The 15,559-nt window shown below is 42.5% G+C and overlaps 1 protein-coding gene across 1 annotated transcript; it reads left to right on the forward strand.

Annotated features, from left to right (window-relative positions):
* The first annotated feature begins 7,320 nt into the window (after positions 1-7,320).
* On the forward strand, positions 7,321-15,510 carry LOC106588430 (E3 SUMO-protein ligase CBX4). Its single transcript, XM_014177420.3, has 5 exons — positions 7,321-7,617; positions 7,803-7,846; positions 8,841-8,906; positions 10,516-10,582; positions 10,860-15,510. The coding sequence occupies exons 1-5, from the start codon at positions 7,549-7,551 to the stop codon at positions 12,297-12,299; spliced, it is 1,686 nt and encodes a 561-aa protein (XP_014032895.3). The 5' UTR covers positions 7,321-7,548; the 3' UTR covers positions 12,300-15,510.
* The last annotated feature ends 49 nt before the right edge of the window (positions 15,511-15,559 follow it).

A 15,559-nucleotide genomic window follows, 5' to 3' on the forward strand; every position in this document is an offset into this window, starting at 1 on the left:
TGGCTCACCGTGGCAACCTGCAGAATTCCGCCGCCTCCCCACGAGCCTGGCAGCCTGTCCATCGACCCCCCCCCCCCCCCCCCCCCTCCCTCCCTATCTCCATCTCTGCTTCCCATCCCCCACTCACAGCTCCAGGGAAACGATGACGTGGGGGCTTCTTGCTTGGGAAAGAAAAAAAGAGGGAGAGAGAGAGGGAAGAACAGAGAGAGAGCGAGAAAGAGAGAGAGAGAGAGAGACTCCCTCCTCACCGCAGTAGCGGTGACAATGGCACTAGGAGAGCCATTTCAGAGCAATGAGCCAGAAAACGCAGCCCCACTGCTGCCATTCATTCTGCAGCCAAGCATCACACTCACTACAGTCTATGGCACCACAATACAATTCATCTATCAAATGGATCTAATATACAGAATACAACACCTGAATGAGATCCATATGATAAAAACAGCTGTATCTACTGTAGCTAACGTATTACATCTAATAGGACTGGATTTAATATTCAATTGAATATTCACATTTTAGCATCAGCTCCTCTGGTTTGGCAAAAAAAAATGTAAAGCATGTCAATGGAAATGGAAATCTAAAGCATTGCATCAAAACATACTGGATAAGTTCACATTAATGTCATATCCAAGTAGGACAGCATGTACAGGACTATCCACCTCAGTAACCAACGTTAGCCAGCTAGATAGCTAGCTTCCCCAATTAGCTTCCCTAAACTGAAAGGATATTCCATTTAAAATCGGCCCCAGGTCATCCATCTTGGATGAGTTTCCCCCCGAAATGAGAACAGCATGGCGTTAAAACGGTTGCTAATCATTGTGTTGGGCTAATAATAATCCTTCCTCAGTGGTTGCAGTCATCAGCACTCGGCTGGGCCTGGCTGGACAACCAGTGTGACGGCACAGCCTAATCATCCCCCATCGAGCCCTGTCAGGGTGGCTGCAGGCTGCTCTTAACATTTAGACACACTCACAGGCACATAGAATACACTCTTAGACCCTTACTCCTCAGCTTAAGATCCCCCTTCTCCCTCTCTCTCTCTCTCTCTCTCGTAAATGACTACTGGTCCCTATCAGGGTCTCTCTTTTTCAATTTCTCTCTCTCTCTCTTTCTATTTCTCTCTCTCTCTCTGTCACTTCTGGATTCACTAGGGTACCATCATGGCTAGAGGGATGTTGGGGGATCTCCAATGGTGGATCTGGAAACTCTCAGTCTAGCCTAGGCGGCAGGTTAGAGTGTTGGGCCGGTAACCGAAAGGTTGCTGGATTGAATCCCCGAGCTGACAAGGTAGAAATCTGTTGTTCTGCCCCTGAACAAGGCAGTTAACTCACTGATCCCCGGTAGGCCGTCATTGTAAATAAGAATTTGTTCTTAACTGACTTGCCTAGTTAAATAAAGGTTAAATAAAATGTTAAAAAGCCTATAATTATATGTCCAGGGTGGAGTTTAACTCGTGTATACTAATGTAGTACTCAACTCCCAGTTGTTATATTTCGGACAGGGTGGAAACCATACAGTAGTGACAGGAGAATGAGGATTATAGAGCTCTGTGGGGGTTTCTAAAATTCTCTTCAGAGGTTTTTAAAGTTCTGCAAGATCTATATGGCAGTAGGTAATCTTGGCCCAGGTAGAACCTTTTTAGAAAAGGGTTCTTAAAGAGGTCTTTTGGGGTTCTTCGCTAGGGGAAATGGTTCTTCTTGGAACCAAATGGCTTCTACCTGGAACCAAAAAAGGGTTATCATACAAGGTCTGCCGAAGAACCCTTTTGGAACTCTTTTTTTCTAAGTGTGCCTGCCTTTCCGGTCTGTCTGTTTGTCTGCTCACTCGACATGTCTATCTGCCTACCCAGCCTGTCTGCCCATCCTTGCCCAGTCTGTCTGTCTTCCCAGCCATGGCCAGTCTGTTCTTCTCACCCCGTCTGGCCCTCCATCACCAGCACCACTCTCTCACTGGGCCTCTTCCAGACCCCGACAGGCAACACAAATGGCGTCTGTGGCGCTCCCTGCCAGACACATGATTAGCGCGGTTAACATTCGCCATCAGAGGTGCTATATTATAGTGGACCAAGACCAGGGAGTCACTCCCTTTCTGCCAACTAACCCCACCTGGCTGCCAGTGAACCGATACATCACACCAACGACCACAAACGTCCACACAACCAACAGGAGCTTTTTATAGTCTTCTTTTTACTCTGATAGTTGACGTTCACAATATTTCCTGCTTTTATTGTTCTGGTGCTTAAAGGATCCGAGCTACCATGGAAGCAGAAGAAGCCGTTTGAACGTCACGAAGAGCGAGGGGGGTCGTAAACCGCGAAAGGCCCGGTCAATATTCCGATTGATGAACTGGTCTAATCTGGTGTGGCCGTGTGGAGTCAGAGAGGGGTGAGAGAGTAGAGAGGGATGAGAGAGGTAGACGGAGAGAGAGAGAGAGAGAGAGAAAGACAGACAGACAGACGCAGAGAGAGGAGGGAGAGGGAGGGAGAGAGTACGTCACTAGTCCCTGTCAGAACCGAAGCAGAGGGGAGAGAAAAATAAGAAAAAATAGAACATTCTCAACTGTGAGTCAGCTGACTGTTCAAAAGTCATGATTGTTACCTGCCTCTGACATCATGAGCTGCTCCGTAGACTCCCAACCAATTACTCTGCCTGCTCTAAGGAGGGTGTTGAGTCATCGTGACATCGTGGCACTCTCCCCTGACGTGTGGAGAGACGTAAACGACTTGCGTCGTGTCTGGTGAAGGCTGCTGGGAAGGCTGCTGTTTGACGTTACTAAAGCGGTCCTCTGGCATAAAAGCCATTATGAATGAGTCATATGTGTTTATTCATTTTGAGCTTTGTGATGGTCCCTACTATGAATGATTGAATATCAGAGCCGATGTTTCTTGAATAACCGGAATATTGAAGGTCAATAGAGATATTCATCACTCACAGTGGTACATTTGATTCTTTATTCCCATAAGAATGTGCCCCAACCTGGAAATGATTCATTTCGTAATTGAAAGTAAGGATTACTATGTGGGTGGAAGACTTAAATGATTGTTTTGAATAAAAGTCACTGATCCGAATGACGAAGACCTCCATTGGCAACCACTTGTTTGGTCTTCCAAATTGTGATCGTTTATAAGAGTTTAACAGGTGTCATTAATTCCACCTAATTAGCATATACATGGTGTAAATATTATGTAAATACCATGCTATATTATCCATTTGAGTTAGTCAATGCCGCAGCCAAGACTTTGTTCTCCTGCTTCAACTCTCAAACCTTTCTTCATCCCTTCCCCCATCTGTCACATCCACCTGAGACTCTTCCTGATTTACCTGCCTGTACAGTCCCTTTCAGTTCTAAATCATTTTTATTATTCTTATCATTCTCCACCATTACATACTTGGACAATAAATTCCTCATTCCTGGTCCCTTCCTCTTGTGTAAACTCTCATGTCTTCTCTCCATACACACCCCGAGAGTTTCTTGGTCGCAATTTAAGCTCTTCGTCATTTGATCTTTGTCAGGTTTCTTCTCTCTGACGCACATAAAGTCCGTTTATTTCCTACATGTAGGCTAAATGTCATCTTACTCAGATGTCGCCCTGTTGTATAAACAATCCTGTCACTACATACCGCCCCTTTTGTACACTGCCAAGCTCTCCCTGCTCTCTTGCCCACATCCCTTCAAACAGATTCATACATGCAGCAACGATTCCCTTCAAAACCCCTGACCCGAATGCCCTCCTCTTCTTTGTACCTACCCTGCACCATCCCCTACCCTTGTTCTGAGGGCCATAATTTCAATTTCTGACCAACCATGTCCCCTATACTTCCCATTGCTTAACATAATTCCTCTTTTTCTCTCTCCCATACCTAATGCATGTCATTGGACCCGTTATTGTAGACCTAATGTAATGGTTGTCTGTTTCTAAAAAGCCGTTCCAGAGCCCCGGCCATTCCAGAGCTAGCACACCTGATTCAACTTGTTAATAAACACAATAATAAAACCTATGGAATTTTAACAATATAATATGGCTATTAAACCAGAATAGAAAAACCTGTATGGTTCTACAAAGAGCCTTTGAGTTGATTGAGAAAGATTCTTTATAAAACCATTTTCCATAAAGGTTCTATAAAGAACCATTAAGAAAATAGTTCTATACAGTCTCAAAAAGGGTTCTAACCATAGCTAAATCATTTTTTGAAGCTATATAGAACCTTTTTTTAATGGTTCTTTATAGAACCTTAGGAAAGGGCTCTTTATAGCACCATACAAGTTCCAATTAGAACCTTATGAGCATTATTCTTTATAGAACCTTCAAATAAAGGTTGGTTACAAGCCAAAGAACCCATATATGGCACTATATCGAACCATTTGTTTTAAGTGTATATGTTTAATTTGGTTTATTCATTTTGCTCAATACATTTAGTTGAAATCCCATTTGACATATGGAGGCTATGAAGTACATGTCAGGCATTCAATTAGTTGTTTTATAAAAGCTTGACGTATATAATAGAGGATTTACTTGAAAGGAGGGCATATCACACTACAAGTCTTCTCAAATTCTTTATACAATCTGGTTGTTCATCCCAACAACCATGGCAACTGTAACCTAAATGAAATAGATCACTCAGTCCATTGAAACCTATTTGGTATGCCTTGTGCTATCAGGAACATCATTTTCTATCAAGACAAATGAATGACTTTGAAAGTCCTTTATGCATAAACTGTCATTTAAAGTTAAGAGGAAATTGGGTAGGCTATTTGCAGTCTCATGTGTGGTCATCATTCTATGTAAGAATGGAAATCTCCAATAAAACATTGAACCTGGATTTCACATAGGTTTATTATAGTGAGATGAATCATGCGTTATCTCTGTGGGTTAGAGGTTCATCAGGGATGACTTCATAAGAAATGCCCATAATAAACATCAAATTACTGTAGTTTTGGAATGACTGGTTGCAGTTATGACATGCTGCAGGCCTAGTCTATGATATAATTGTTCCTCAGATTGGCCATGTAGATCCCTTTGCTGGATTTTTTTACAGGTGCCATTGAGCTTTCAGTTGCTGAAAGGGTCAGTTCATATGTCGGGTTATTGAATGAGCATCGTATGGAGTTTGCATGGACACGATAACATATTAATAAGGCTGCATGTGCATCGCGTTCCCTTGAACCTTTGAAACATGTGTCATGCGCAAGTTGAAAGAGTGAAGTGGAAATGATGTGTTGGTGTCCATTTTTATCATTCCAATTACATCCATTGTTAAATCTTTAACTGATATGGCTCATAAATTGTAATATTACGCATAGCCTATACAAGTTAGGTAATACGACAGTCACAGCCTTTTGGTGACATACAAATAGGATTTTTCCATGGGCATATCAAGAGTCAGGTGTCATTGGAGAATACTGTATCTACTAAAAAAGATGGCAAAACTTCGTTTCAAATGGTTTTCATCAAAATAAGTGTATTTGAGTATTGTGGCCCTTGCAGTCAACGGTATGCCTCATTTATTTCGAAGAAGATTGCGAATGTTATAGAATTGCTGTTTTTTTTGTGACGGCTCGAAGCTTGCTGCTCGAGCCACAATGACAATGCTTTGTGGTCTTTCCTTTGAACCCATTGAAAAATAATGAATGTTTTGATAGCCAGCGTGGGTATGGGAGTGAATTTGTGCGCAAATACTCTTGTGAATCTGGTCGTTCAACTAGTTAATGTGATATTTGTCTGGCGTTTTGAGCTCATTGCCTTATAAGGAAAGGAAGTCGTGCCTGTCTGCAATAGGCTGAACATTGCCGCCTGCATGAACTGTTCTCCTTTAACCCTTGCGCTGCTGAATTTTATTTACGTTTAAAATAATACTCGACGCTCCCGCCTTTATACCGAAAACATATAACGAAATAAATAACAATGTAGACAAATACCAATCATTTTACAATGTGTAAGGCTTATACAATATAACAGATCATTTGACAAGCCAAATCGACGTGTGTGCGTGTGCATGCGCGTGTGTGTGCGTGTGTGTGCATGTACAACCGTTGTACGTACAACCGTGCGTGTGCGGTGACTATAGCCTACTTGTCAACATGTCCAGCCTTTTTTCATGTTTCAAAAAGACAGCGGGCATAAGACACACACGAACCACCACCAGCGGCAATAACTGTGCTGTTGTAAGGTGCAAAAAAAGAGAACACATTATGTTGGCTTTTCTATGTGCCAGAGGTAGGCCCATGCGTCTATCGCCCAAGTGATAACGCAGCGGCTGGTGCCCGTCATAGTCGGATGGCAGAAATAAACGCGGTGGAAGAAATGCCAACCGGGTTTAAGACTAACTGATGTGACCTACATATCTCTGACACAACCACGGGCCATTGATGTGCAGAGAAAATTCACTAGATCCCCCGTACCGCGACACTGGCGCTCGAAAAGGGCTTACATGTGACCTTGTATTAAGGACAGGATAATATGGATGGAGAGGGTAGATATTTATGGAAGATATTTACCGGCACGACGCGTCCTTGCTCAGCCATTGGGTATGGTAGCCAAGTCACTAAGGCGAATAGCAAAGCTCACGTTCATGGACATTCTTTCAAAGATCCCTGTGTGAAGTCTTTGGAAAACGATCATAAATAACCTGGGAAATCCATATTACAGTTATCACAATCGTATGAGGGTGATGATGGTTATTATTAGTAGAATGTGTAAATTAGATAGGGGAGTGATTCATACAATCTTCTATAGCTTAATTAGCTGCACATACTGTTTCAGTGTGCATAATGCTTGTTTTCTATCGTGGTTAAATGCTCAAGGTACCATTTATTGTATCATTCAGTTATGGGCTACAATAGGGCCTACATACCCATAATTAACTGTTGAATATATTTGTTTTGGTGTGGGAACCCAAAGTTGAATTTCAGTAGGGCCTATTGATGATGAGTCACTCACACAATGACGTTCACTTCATTTATCCATCGGTTTCAGCCAAACGGAAACCAGGGCTGTGTCCTTTATAAATATCTACCATACACTTGTAACACTTGTGAAAACGTTAATGGATACGTTAACAAACAGGCTACATTAATTAAAATGGATCAAAGGAGATGGGCATGGAGCATAGGCAATGGTAGCCTTGATTCCTTTTTTCATCATTTGGATGACATGCGTAAAAGGCATTCAGTTACAATTCCCAATTTGACATATCATAACACAATATTCTACTTTTCATAGCACCCTCTTTTGCAGTTCCATTTCACCCTACACATCCATGGGCTAAAGCATGAAACTGCCCCAGCCCCCAAAAGCGCCTCCTCCTCCTGACGTCACATCAATGGCTCTTTGCATTAACACTTTTCTGCAACCCCTTCTCGTGTGCAAAGCAAAACGGATCGCACTGCCACTGCCAACGAATTCCGACTAGAGTGAGAGGGAAAGAGAGGGAAGATCGGAGAGAAGGGAAATCTCCCGTATCAATTTGAACGACGGAAAAACAGCACAAAAGCGGGAAGGGTGACAGTTTCTACAGGCATTGGAAGAGAAACCTTCCCTTTGCATCGAAAATGGAGCTACCCGCCGCGGGAGAGCACGTCTTTGCGGTGGAGAGCATCGAGAAGAAGCGGAATCGAAAGGTTTGAAAACACTTCAAATATATGACTGCTCAATATCCACAAACAGGGTTCTTTTGTATCACTATACAATATATTGCGTAATTGATGGAAGTAAATGATGTTGTTGTGTTTTTGCAGGTAAGACTATAATGTCAAAGAACCGCTTATAGTCAAATTAACCAATATGTTCTCTCATCTGCGTATAGGGGAGGATGGAATACCTAGTCAAGTGGCGAGGATGGTCTCCAAAGTAAGTTAGCTTTTAAAATACTATAGCATACTTTAGTACTACCTTAGTAATGCAAATTAATATTTCAAGTTTTCAAGTGTGTGTGTTTGTGTGTGTTTGTGTGTGTGTGTGGCGGGTGCGTCTTTGCGCGCGTTGAAGCGAATGTTTGATTCGCTCGATGGCGCTTAGGATGCCATCACTAATTGATGTGTTAAGCGAAAATGAAGGTAACGTGAGGTAACTAGCCCCCCAATTACATTTTCTAGTAATTAACTCTTAAAAGCTAAAATCTAGGTGTCTTATTTAAGTTAAATAAATCAAATATTGAAACAAAATGGCATTGCACATCTCACTATTAATATCCTCACTATGATGAGGTTTTGATGTAAGGTTCCACTTTTCATTGGATTGCCATAATGGTATATCTATAAAAAGTGTATAGATCTAACGTAATTTGAATATATATGTACGTTTTTCTAAATGACCATCATTAAATCACCTTACCTCAGAATCGTTTTGTTAGAGTGACTTAAAAATGTAGATTAGACGGGTGACAACGTGGTTTGTGTGAGAAATATATGGGGGCAGTTACCCCGGGGACTTGTTACCCCACGTTACCCTAATCACCCTCATGATTCCCATAGAGTTGCTGTTTTGCTTGTGTTGACGTTGTGAAGTATACTTCCAAGCAATTATTAACACTTTATAATGACCTATTTCCAGAGTATAGGCTACTTACTTTATTACACATTTATCAATAATGTTTATGTTTTGATGTAGGCCTATTTGGTCAAGACTGACTGGTAACTGTTAACAGCTAACCTGATTACAGAAGTTGCCTAGCTACTTTACAATGGATTCTGTCTGCAACCAAGCGGATGACGGCCACATTTGATATATGGTTGATAGAAGGCGACCTCTGTTGATGTTGATAGTAATGTCTCTCTCTCTCTCTCCCTCTCTCCCTCTCTCTCTCTCTCTCTCTCTCTCTCTCTCTCTCTCTCTCTCTCAATAGATATAACACGTGGGAACCAGAAGAAAACATTCTCGACCCGCGGCTGCTTGACGCTTTCCAAAACAGGTGAGTTTGACAGACTCGATTTGACGTGACAACCTTGCGTAGTCAATGGGGGTGGGGGGCGCTGCTCTGTGTGTTTGTCTGTGCGTGTGCGCGCATAGCGCACCACTTCTATCTCGTGGTGTGCCTAAATGTGGCCTTAATTGAATTACATTTTCCTCTGGCAATGTTAAAACTTTTCAAAAGCCCTAAAAAGGACATGATGCGATCACAATGTTTTTAATTTGTATTTTTTATCTCAGTAGGCCTATAATAACAGTAGGCCTACACAGTGACCACACAAATCGGATTGAAAACATTTTGTAAAGATTGCGGTATGACTGTTACAATTTCGTAGTCGACCATATTGGACATTGAATTGTCCCTATGTGATATTCTTAGGCTTATAACAATAGATGGTTTGATTTTAGTTTGCCCATACCACAATAGGCTATCATCTTTCACAGGCTATATGCTTATGCAGACACCAGGGCCAAACATTCCTTGACTGCATGCTTTGTCTTGTCCCCCATCCCTGCTTCATCTCAGCATGTATTGGATGAGAAAGGCACTGATAACAACATTAGATAGACAAAAAGTGCACTAGTAATTTGTAATAGTAATTAGTAATAGGCGATATCCCTGTAACAACCGTAGAAGCAACCGCTTGAAGACACCGTGTGCCTTTTCAAGATGTCTTGTTTGCTGGATAAGCGTTACTATTCACCGGTAATTGCTAAACCTCCTGTGGGGGTTTTCTGGACGTGAACACACAGCTACAACTGCACTATGGCGCAAAAACCATGCAGTGACTCGGCCTGTGGTCGGGTTTGCAGTCATTCTCTCCCGCAGTGTGCGCAAACCAGCTTTTAAAAGAGAGAGGTCGCTCAGTAGGGAAAATGTTGACGGAGGGCGGTGTCTGTTTTCGCCATTATCTCTGTCTGTAAACGGGGGAGTTTTTATTGTAGCTAATTACGTGACTCTCCGGGGGGCATCACCGGGCAGAGTACCAGGCTATGAAAATATAAGACGTCGCCACCGTAATTAGATGTGCGAAAGGGGGGGGGGGGGGGGGGGGGGTGACATCAGTACTCATTGGGTATTGAATTACTGCTCTTGAGAAAGCATGGGAAACAGTGGGCTATAGGAAAAATATCCTATCCACCGGTTACATAGTCTGTAGATGTGTAGTTAATTCAAGCCCTGAATCTATTCCATCCTTATATGGATTGAATGTTGAACTAAAAACTATTAATTCCATGTGGAAATTATTTTGGAGTAATGCAGATTTAGTCAGGCCTAAACCATAGCATATTTGACAGGAGAAGGCCTTTGATATGCAGAAATGCCTGGTAAACAAGTAATAAGGATATAAGCCTGAAGGCCCTACACTACATAAAGCATGATATTTGTAATTCATGTCTCATGGGTTCAGTTAGAGGATCTAGTGGTAAACATGGGTATATGACTGAGGGGTATTCCACTGATGTTTCATGTCACCAATTAGGATTAAATGGTGCATGGGATTTTCCCATAAATCACTGCATTGCATTACTGTATTTCATTATTGTTAGTACATCATCATTATTGTGGATGGTTTGAGTGACATGGTGGTGTTCTCTGTCTTTCACAGGGAGAGATACGAGCAGCTTATGGGATATCGCAAAAGAGGGCCAAAGCCAAAGCACCTGATGGGCCAGGTGTGTCTTCACATATTTTGGAGGGGATAATTAACCCCCGTATTACGATATATTTGATCAAATAAATGTTACAATTATGTATGAAAGGCCCTCACAGAACTAAACACAAGTTTAGAACTAAACACAAGTTTAGGGCTCAGGACTCACCCAAAGGTCATCTAGAGGACACCATTTGATGATAGCATTTTTCTAACCTTCATTACAGAGAGAAAATCAGTGAAATGGGGATGTCAACAAGTCCGCTCTATCAGTTAACCAACAGCTGTGTTTTTCGCAGGTCCCGTCCTTTGCCCGGAGATCCAGCGTCCTCTCAGGCCTTCAGGAGACCACCCTGGACGAGGACAACCGGCAGAAAGTGGATCCCATCCAGACAGTGCGCTCGCAGACCCAGCAGTACCAGCTGAACAGCAAGAAGCACCACCAGTACCAGCCCCTGCTGGCCAAGGAGAGGGATGCCGAGCAGCAGGCCAACGGAAAGAAGAAGCTCTACTACCAGCTCAACAGCAAGAAACATCACCACTACCAGCCTGACCCCAAGATGTACGACAGCACCCAGTGCATGAAGCCAAGGGAGGCCACCAAAGCTCCGGAACTGCCCACCAACCACAGCTGGAACCTGCCTCCCGCGCTGCAGCAGAAGTGGGTCCGGGACAAGGACTCTGGTTGCCTGAGCAAAGTCAAGGATATCACCATGGAGCTAAAGAAGCTTCCGGCTCACCTCAACGGCCACAGTGGCGAATCGGAGCAGAGCAAGGCCACGGACAAAGAGGACGCACCGCTGTTGAAGGCCAACGGTGTCAGCGACAGCAAGCTGAAGATCGTCAAGAACAAAAACAAGAACGGACGCATCGTCATTGTCATGAGCAAGTACATGGAGAACGGCATGCAGGCGGCAAGGATTAAAAATGGAGATGTGGAAACCCTTGACGAACAACCCTTGATGAACCTTGACGAACAGCCGGACAATAATGATGATGCTGCAGAAAATCAACTTGAAAAGATGAGGCTCGTCCAGAAACTGGGTCTCACCAATGGATTCGCGAAAGACTACAACAAAGGGTCTAACAGATCTAACGTATTTAAGTGTCCTGCTGACAAGGTCGACTCACCCAAAATGGAGCTTAGTGCGACAGAGCAGAATAAACATTTCAATGTCAGGGGTCAGAAGGAGGCTACAGAGGATCAGCCCCTGCAGCTGACCACCAAACCTAACCTTGCCCCTTGGCCCTTTGAGATGGGGGTTCATAGGACTCAGCCAGGAAACGGCTCTTCTCCAGCCCTCAAACGTCACCTTTCGGAGGCAGACAAGGGCGAGGACCGGGGTGGCTGTAAACAGTTTCTAAACTCCCGGAGTATCAGTGCACCCTGCACTGTGTCCTCACCTCCTCAAAGCAACTCCATGGACCAAAATGGCCACCATAGCCACAATGGCCACCAGGACTACGACTTCCTGGAGTCTAACCAGGACGAGCCCATGGACCTCAGCTGTGTGAGGTCCAGGCGGGAGGCTCCAGTTCCCACAGAGACACAGGTGGCTCCTTCTGCTGAGGAGGAGAAGACTGCAGAACAGACAAAACTGCCATTGGCCATCACAACAGAACAGACTGTGAAAGGGGAGCCGTTTCCTTCATTCAAGCCTTTCCTTGGGAATATAGTCATCACGGATATTACAACAAACTGTCTCACGGTGACATTTAAGGAATACGTTACAGTGTAACGAAGCTAGGAAAAGACGATCTGAGGACAAGGGATTAACAGCAACTGTGTGAATTTGTACAAATGTGTGTTGGAACATATTGGTATTTTCAGATGTTTGAATGTAAATAAGAACCCTTACAGTTTGCATTTAGTGGGGTTGAGATTCATTTTGTTTCGGGTTTCTAACCCTTCTATAATTTGCATGTACGTAACTTTGGCTATCATTCTCTAAATGAGACCCAGAGTTTTTGTCATACTTGATGATGTAGGCTTCTAATTGAGTTACAAACTACTTTAGTACATGCTATTCTGACATATGGTATCAGGGCTCAGTGAAAAAGCACTTACTCATGTAAATATTATTTACTTTTGATAAAGGCTTTATATCCGTTGTGCTTTACAGTCTTTGTTTCAGGTCTATATATTGAGAAAGAAAAAGTCTATGTATTGTTTATTGGTAAATGACACCCTCTTTCAGTTTATTTGCCTGTGTGTGGTGTGTGTGCACGCAAGTGAACACGTGTGTGTGTCTGTGCGTTCATGTGTAGCGACGTTGCAAAATGATGGGCTGTGTGTGCGCATGTTCAGTACCAGTCAAACATTTGGACACACCTACTCATTCAAGGGTTTTTCTTTATTTTGACTATTTTCTACATTGTAGAGTAATAGTGAAGACATCAACACTATGAAATAACACATATGGATCATGTAGTAACCAAAAAAGTGTTTTATATGTTATATTTTAGATTCGTCAAAGTAGCCACCCTTTGCTTTGATGACAGCTTTGCACACTCATGGCATTCTCACAACCAGCTTCATGAGGAATGATTTTCCAACAGTCTTGAAGATGTTCCCACATATGCTGAGCTTTTCCTCCACTCTGGGGTCCAACTCATCCCGACCCATCTCAATTGGGTTGAGGTCAGGTGATTGTGGAGGCCAGGTCATCTGATTCAGCACTCTCCTTCTTGGTCAAATAGCCCTTACACAGCCTGGAGATGTGTTTTGGGTCATTGTCCTGTTCAAAAACAAATGATAGTCCCACTAAGCGCAAACCAGATGGGATGGCGTATTGCTGCCGAATGTTGTGGTAGCCATACTGGTTAAGTGTGCTTTGAATTCTAAATAAATAACTGACAGTGTCACCAGTAAAGCACCGCCACACCATCACACCTACTCCATGCTTCACGATGGGAACCACACACGTGGAGAGCATCCGTTCACCTACTCTGTGTCTCACAAAGACACGGCGGTTGGAACTAAAAATCTCAAATTTGGAATCATCAGACCAAAGGACAGATTTCCACCGGTCTAATGTCCATTGCTTGTGTTTCTTGGCCCAAGCAAGTCTCTTCTTATTATTGGTGTCTTTTAGTAGTGGTTTCTTTGCAGCAATTCAACCATGAAGGCCTGATTCACACAGTCTCCTCTGAACAGTTGATGTTGAGATGTGTCTGTTACTTGAACTCTGTGAAGCATTTATTTGGGCTGCATTTTCTGAGGCTGGTAACTCTATTGAACTTATCCTCTGCAGCAGAGGTTACTCTGGGCCTTCCTTTCTTGTGGTGGTCCTCATGTTAGCCAGTTTCATTATAGCCATTGATAGTTTTTGCAACTGAACTTGAAGAAACTTCCAATGTTCTTGACTGACCTTCACGTCTTAAAGTAATGATGGACTGTCGTTTCTCTTTGCTCATTTTAGCTGTTCTTGCCATAATATGGACTTGGTATTTTACCAAATAGGGCTATCTTCTGTATACCACCCCTACCTTGTCACAACACAACTGATTGGCTCAAACGCATTAAGGAAAGAAGTTCCACAAATTAACTTTTAACAAGGTGCACCTGTTAATTGAAATGCATTCCAGGTGGCTACCTCATGAAGCTGGTTGAGAGAATGCCAAGAGTGTGCAAAGCTGTCATCAAGGCAAAGGGTGGCTACTTTGAAAAATCAAAAATATATTTTGATTTGTTTAAGACTTTTTTGGTTACTACGTGATTCCATATGTGTTATTTAATAGTTTTGATGTCTTCACTATTATTCTACAATGTAGAAAATAGTTCAAATAAAGAAAAACCCTAGAATAAGAAGGTGTGTCCAAACTTTTGACTGGTACTGTATATGTGTGTGTGTTTGCAAGATGGACAGATTCAAATTAGGAAGATAGAAGTTTGTTGCTTGGACAGATCATGCCACATGAGACGACAGGGAGAGCCAAACAAACAGGGCCTCCCGGGTCAAACTGCACAAGTCAATGAAGGACCTTGGAGTTAACATGTACTTTGCACTGTTGTAGGCTGGCTGAGGGGGGTGAATGGCTGCTGTGAAGGGGATGGCCTTAGCCTCTTATCTGAGGGTAACGTTTAGGAAGATAGATATTACTGGTTTCAATTATTGTAAATATGTGAAATACCCACTCATATCATTCATTCCCTGTAGCTCTAACAATGTGGCATTTCAAGTCCCATTGGCCTAGTTCTTTCTTCAAGACCCATAACATGGATATTATTCATTTAAAACAATGCTATGTTTATAATTGATCCTATTTATTGTAGCTATTCACTATTAATGTGAAACATGAAGGGAAGTTGGAAATTATTTATATAGTATTAATTTTAGAAGGTCGTGTAGGCCAACTAACAATCACATTAATCCCTGAAGTTTTGTTGAACTAATGATGAATTCACCTAAATGTCATATTCAGAATGTAAACTATGGGTGATTAAATCAACATTACAGTTAACACAGGTAGTCTTTAATTTTCAGTGCATTTAAGGAAATGTTTGGCTACTCTTTTATTCACACTGTTTCCTTCATTCTCCGTTATAACTAGAAGTACAGAAGTAATTATGAACCATGTTCTCATAGCCAACACTCTAATGCTTATGAGTTTGATAGGCCTATGGCCTTTTGTGGGCTCATAACACTGTTAACTTGAGCCTATAAGAGTTGCATAACACTGTTAATGTTTCAATAGCATTCAGTGTTTTCATTGCAAGGGCAAGGTATATGGTATCCTAGGCTAGTCTATAGCCTATATTGGTATCATCAAAAAAACATTCATTCATGGGACGTTCTCAATGTTCTGTTTGAAACCCCTTTCAGCACTTGGTTCTTCAAATATGCATTGTAACTGCTTTAAGAGGGACATTGTTGTTCATGTGAGCAGACTAATCTCAAAAGGCTTCTTCTGATGTGTTTTGCAAAGAATAAAATGGTAAGAAAGTTATGAGCCGAATCTCTTCTTTATGGGCTAAGTGACTATGCATGATCAGATG

Source organism: Salmo salar, chromosome 02 (genome assembly GCF_965601325.2).
Source record: "Salmo salar chromosome 02, fSalSal1, whole genome shotgun sequence".
NCBI lineage: Eukaryota > Metazoa > Chordata > Actinopteri > Salmoniformes > Salmonidae > Salmo > Salmo salar.

Excerpts from the sequence above, each read along its gene's own strand:
- LOC106588430 (XM_014177420.3), top strand. The coding sequence starts at position 7,549 with ATGGAGCTACCCGCCGCGGGAGAGCACGTCTTTGCGGTGGAGAGCATC. Across the intron at positions 7,618-7,802 it reads AGAAGAAGCGGAATCGAAAG|GGGAGGATGGAATACCTAGT; the intron begins GTTTGAAAACAC and ends ATCTGCGTATAG. Across the intron at positions 8,907-10,515 it reads CTTGACGCTTTCCAAAACAG|GGAGAGATACGAGCAGCTTA; the intron begins GTGAGTTTGACA and ends TGTCTTTCACAG.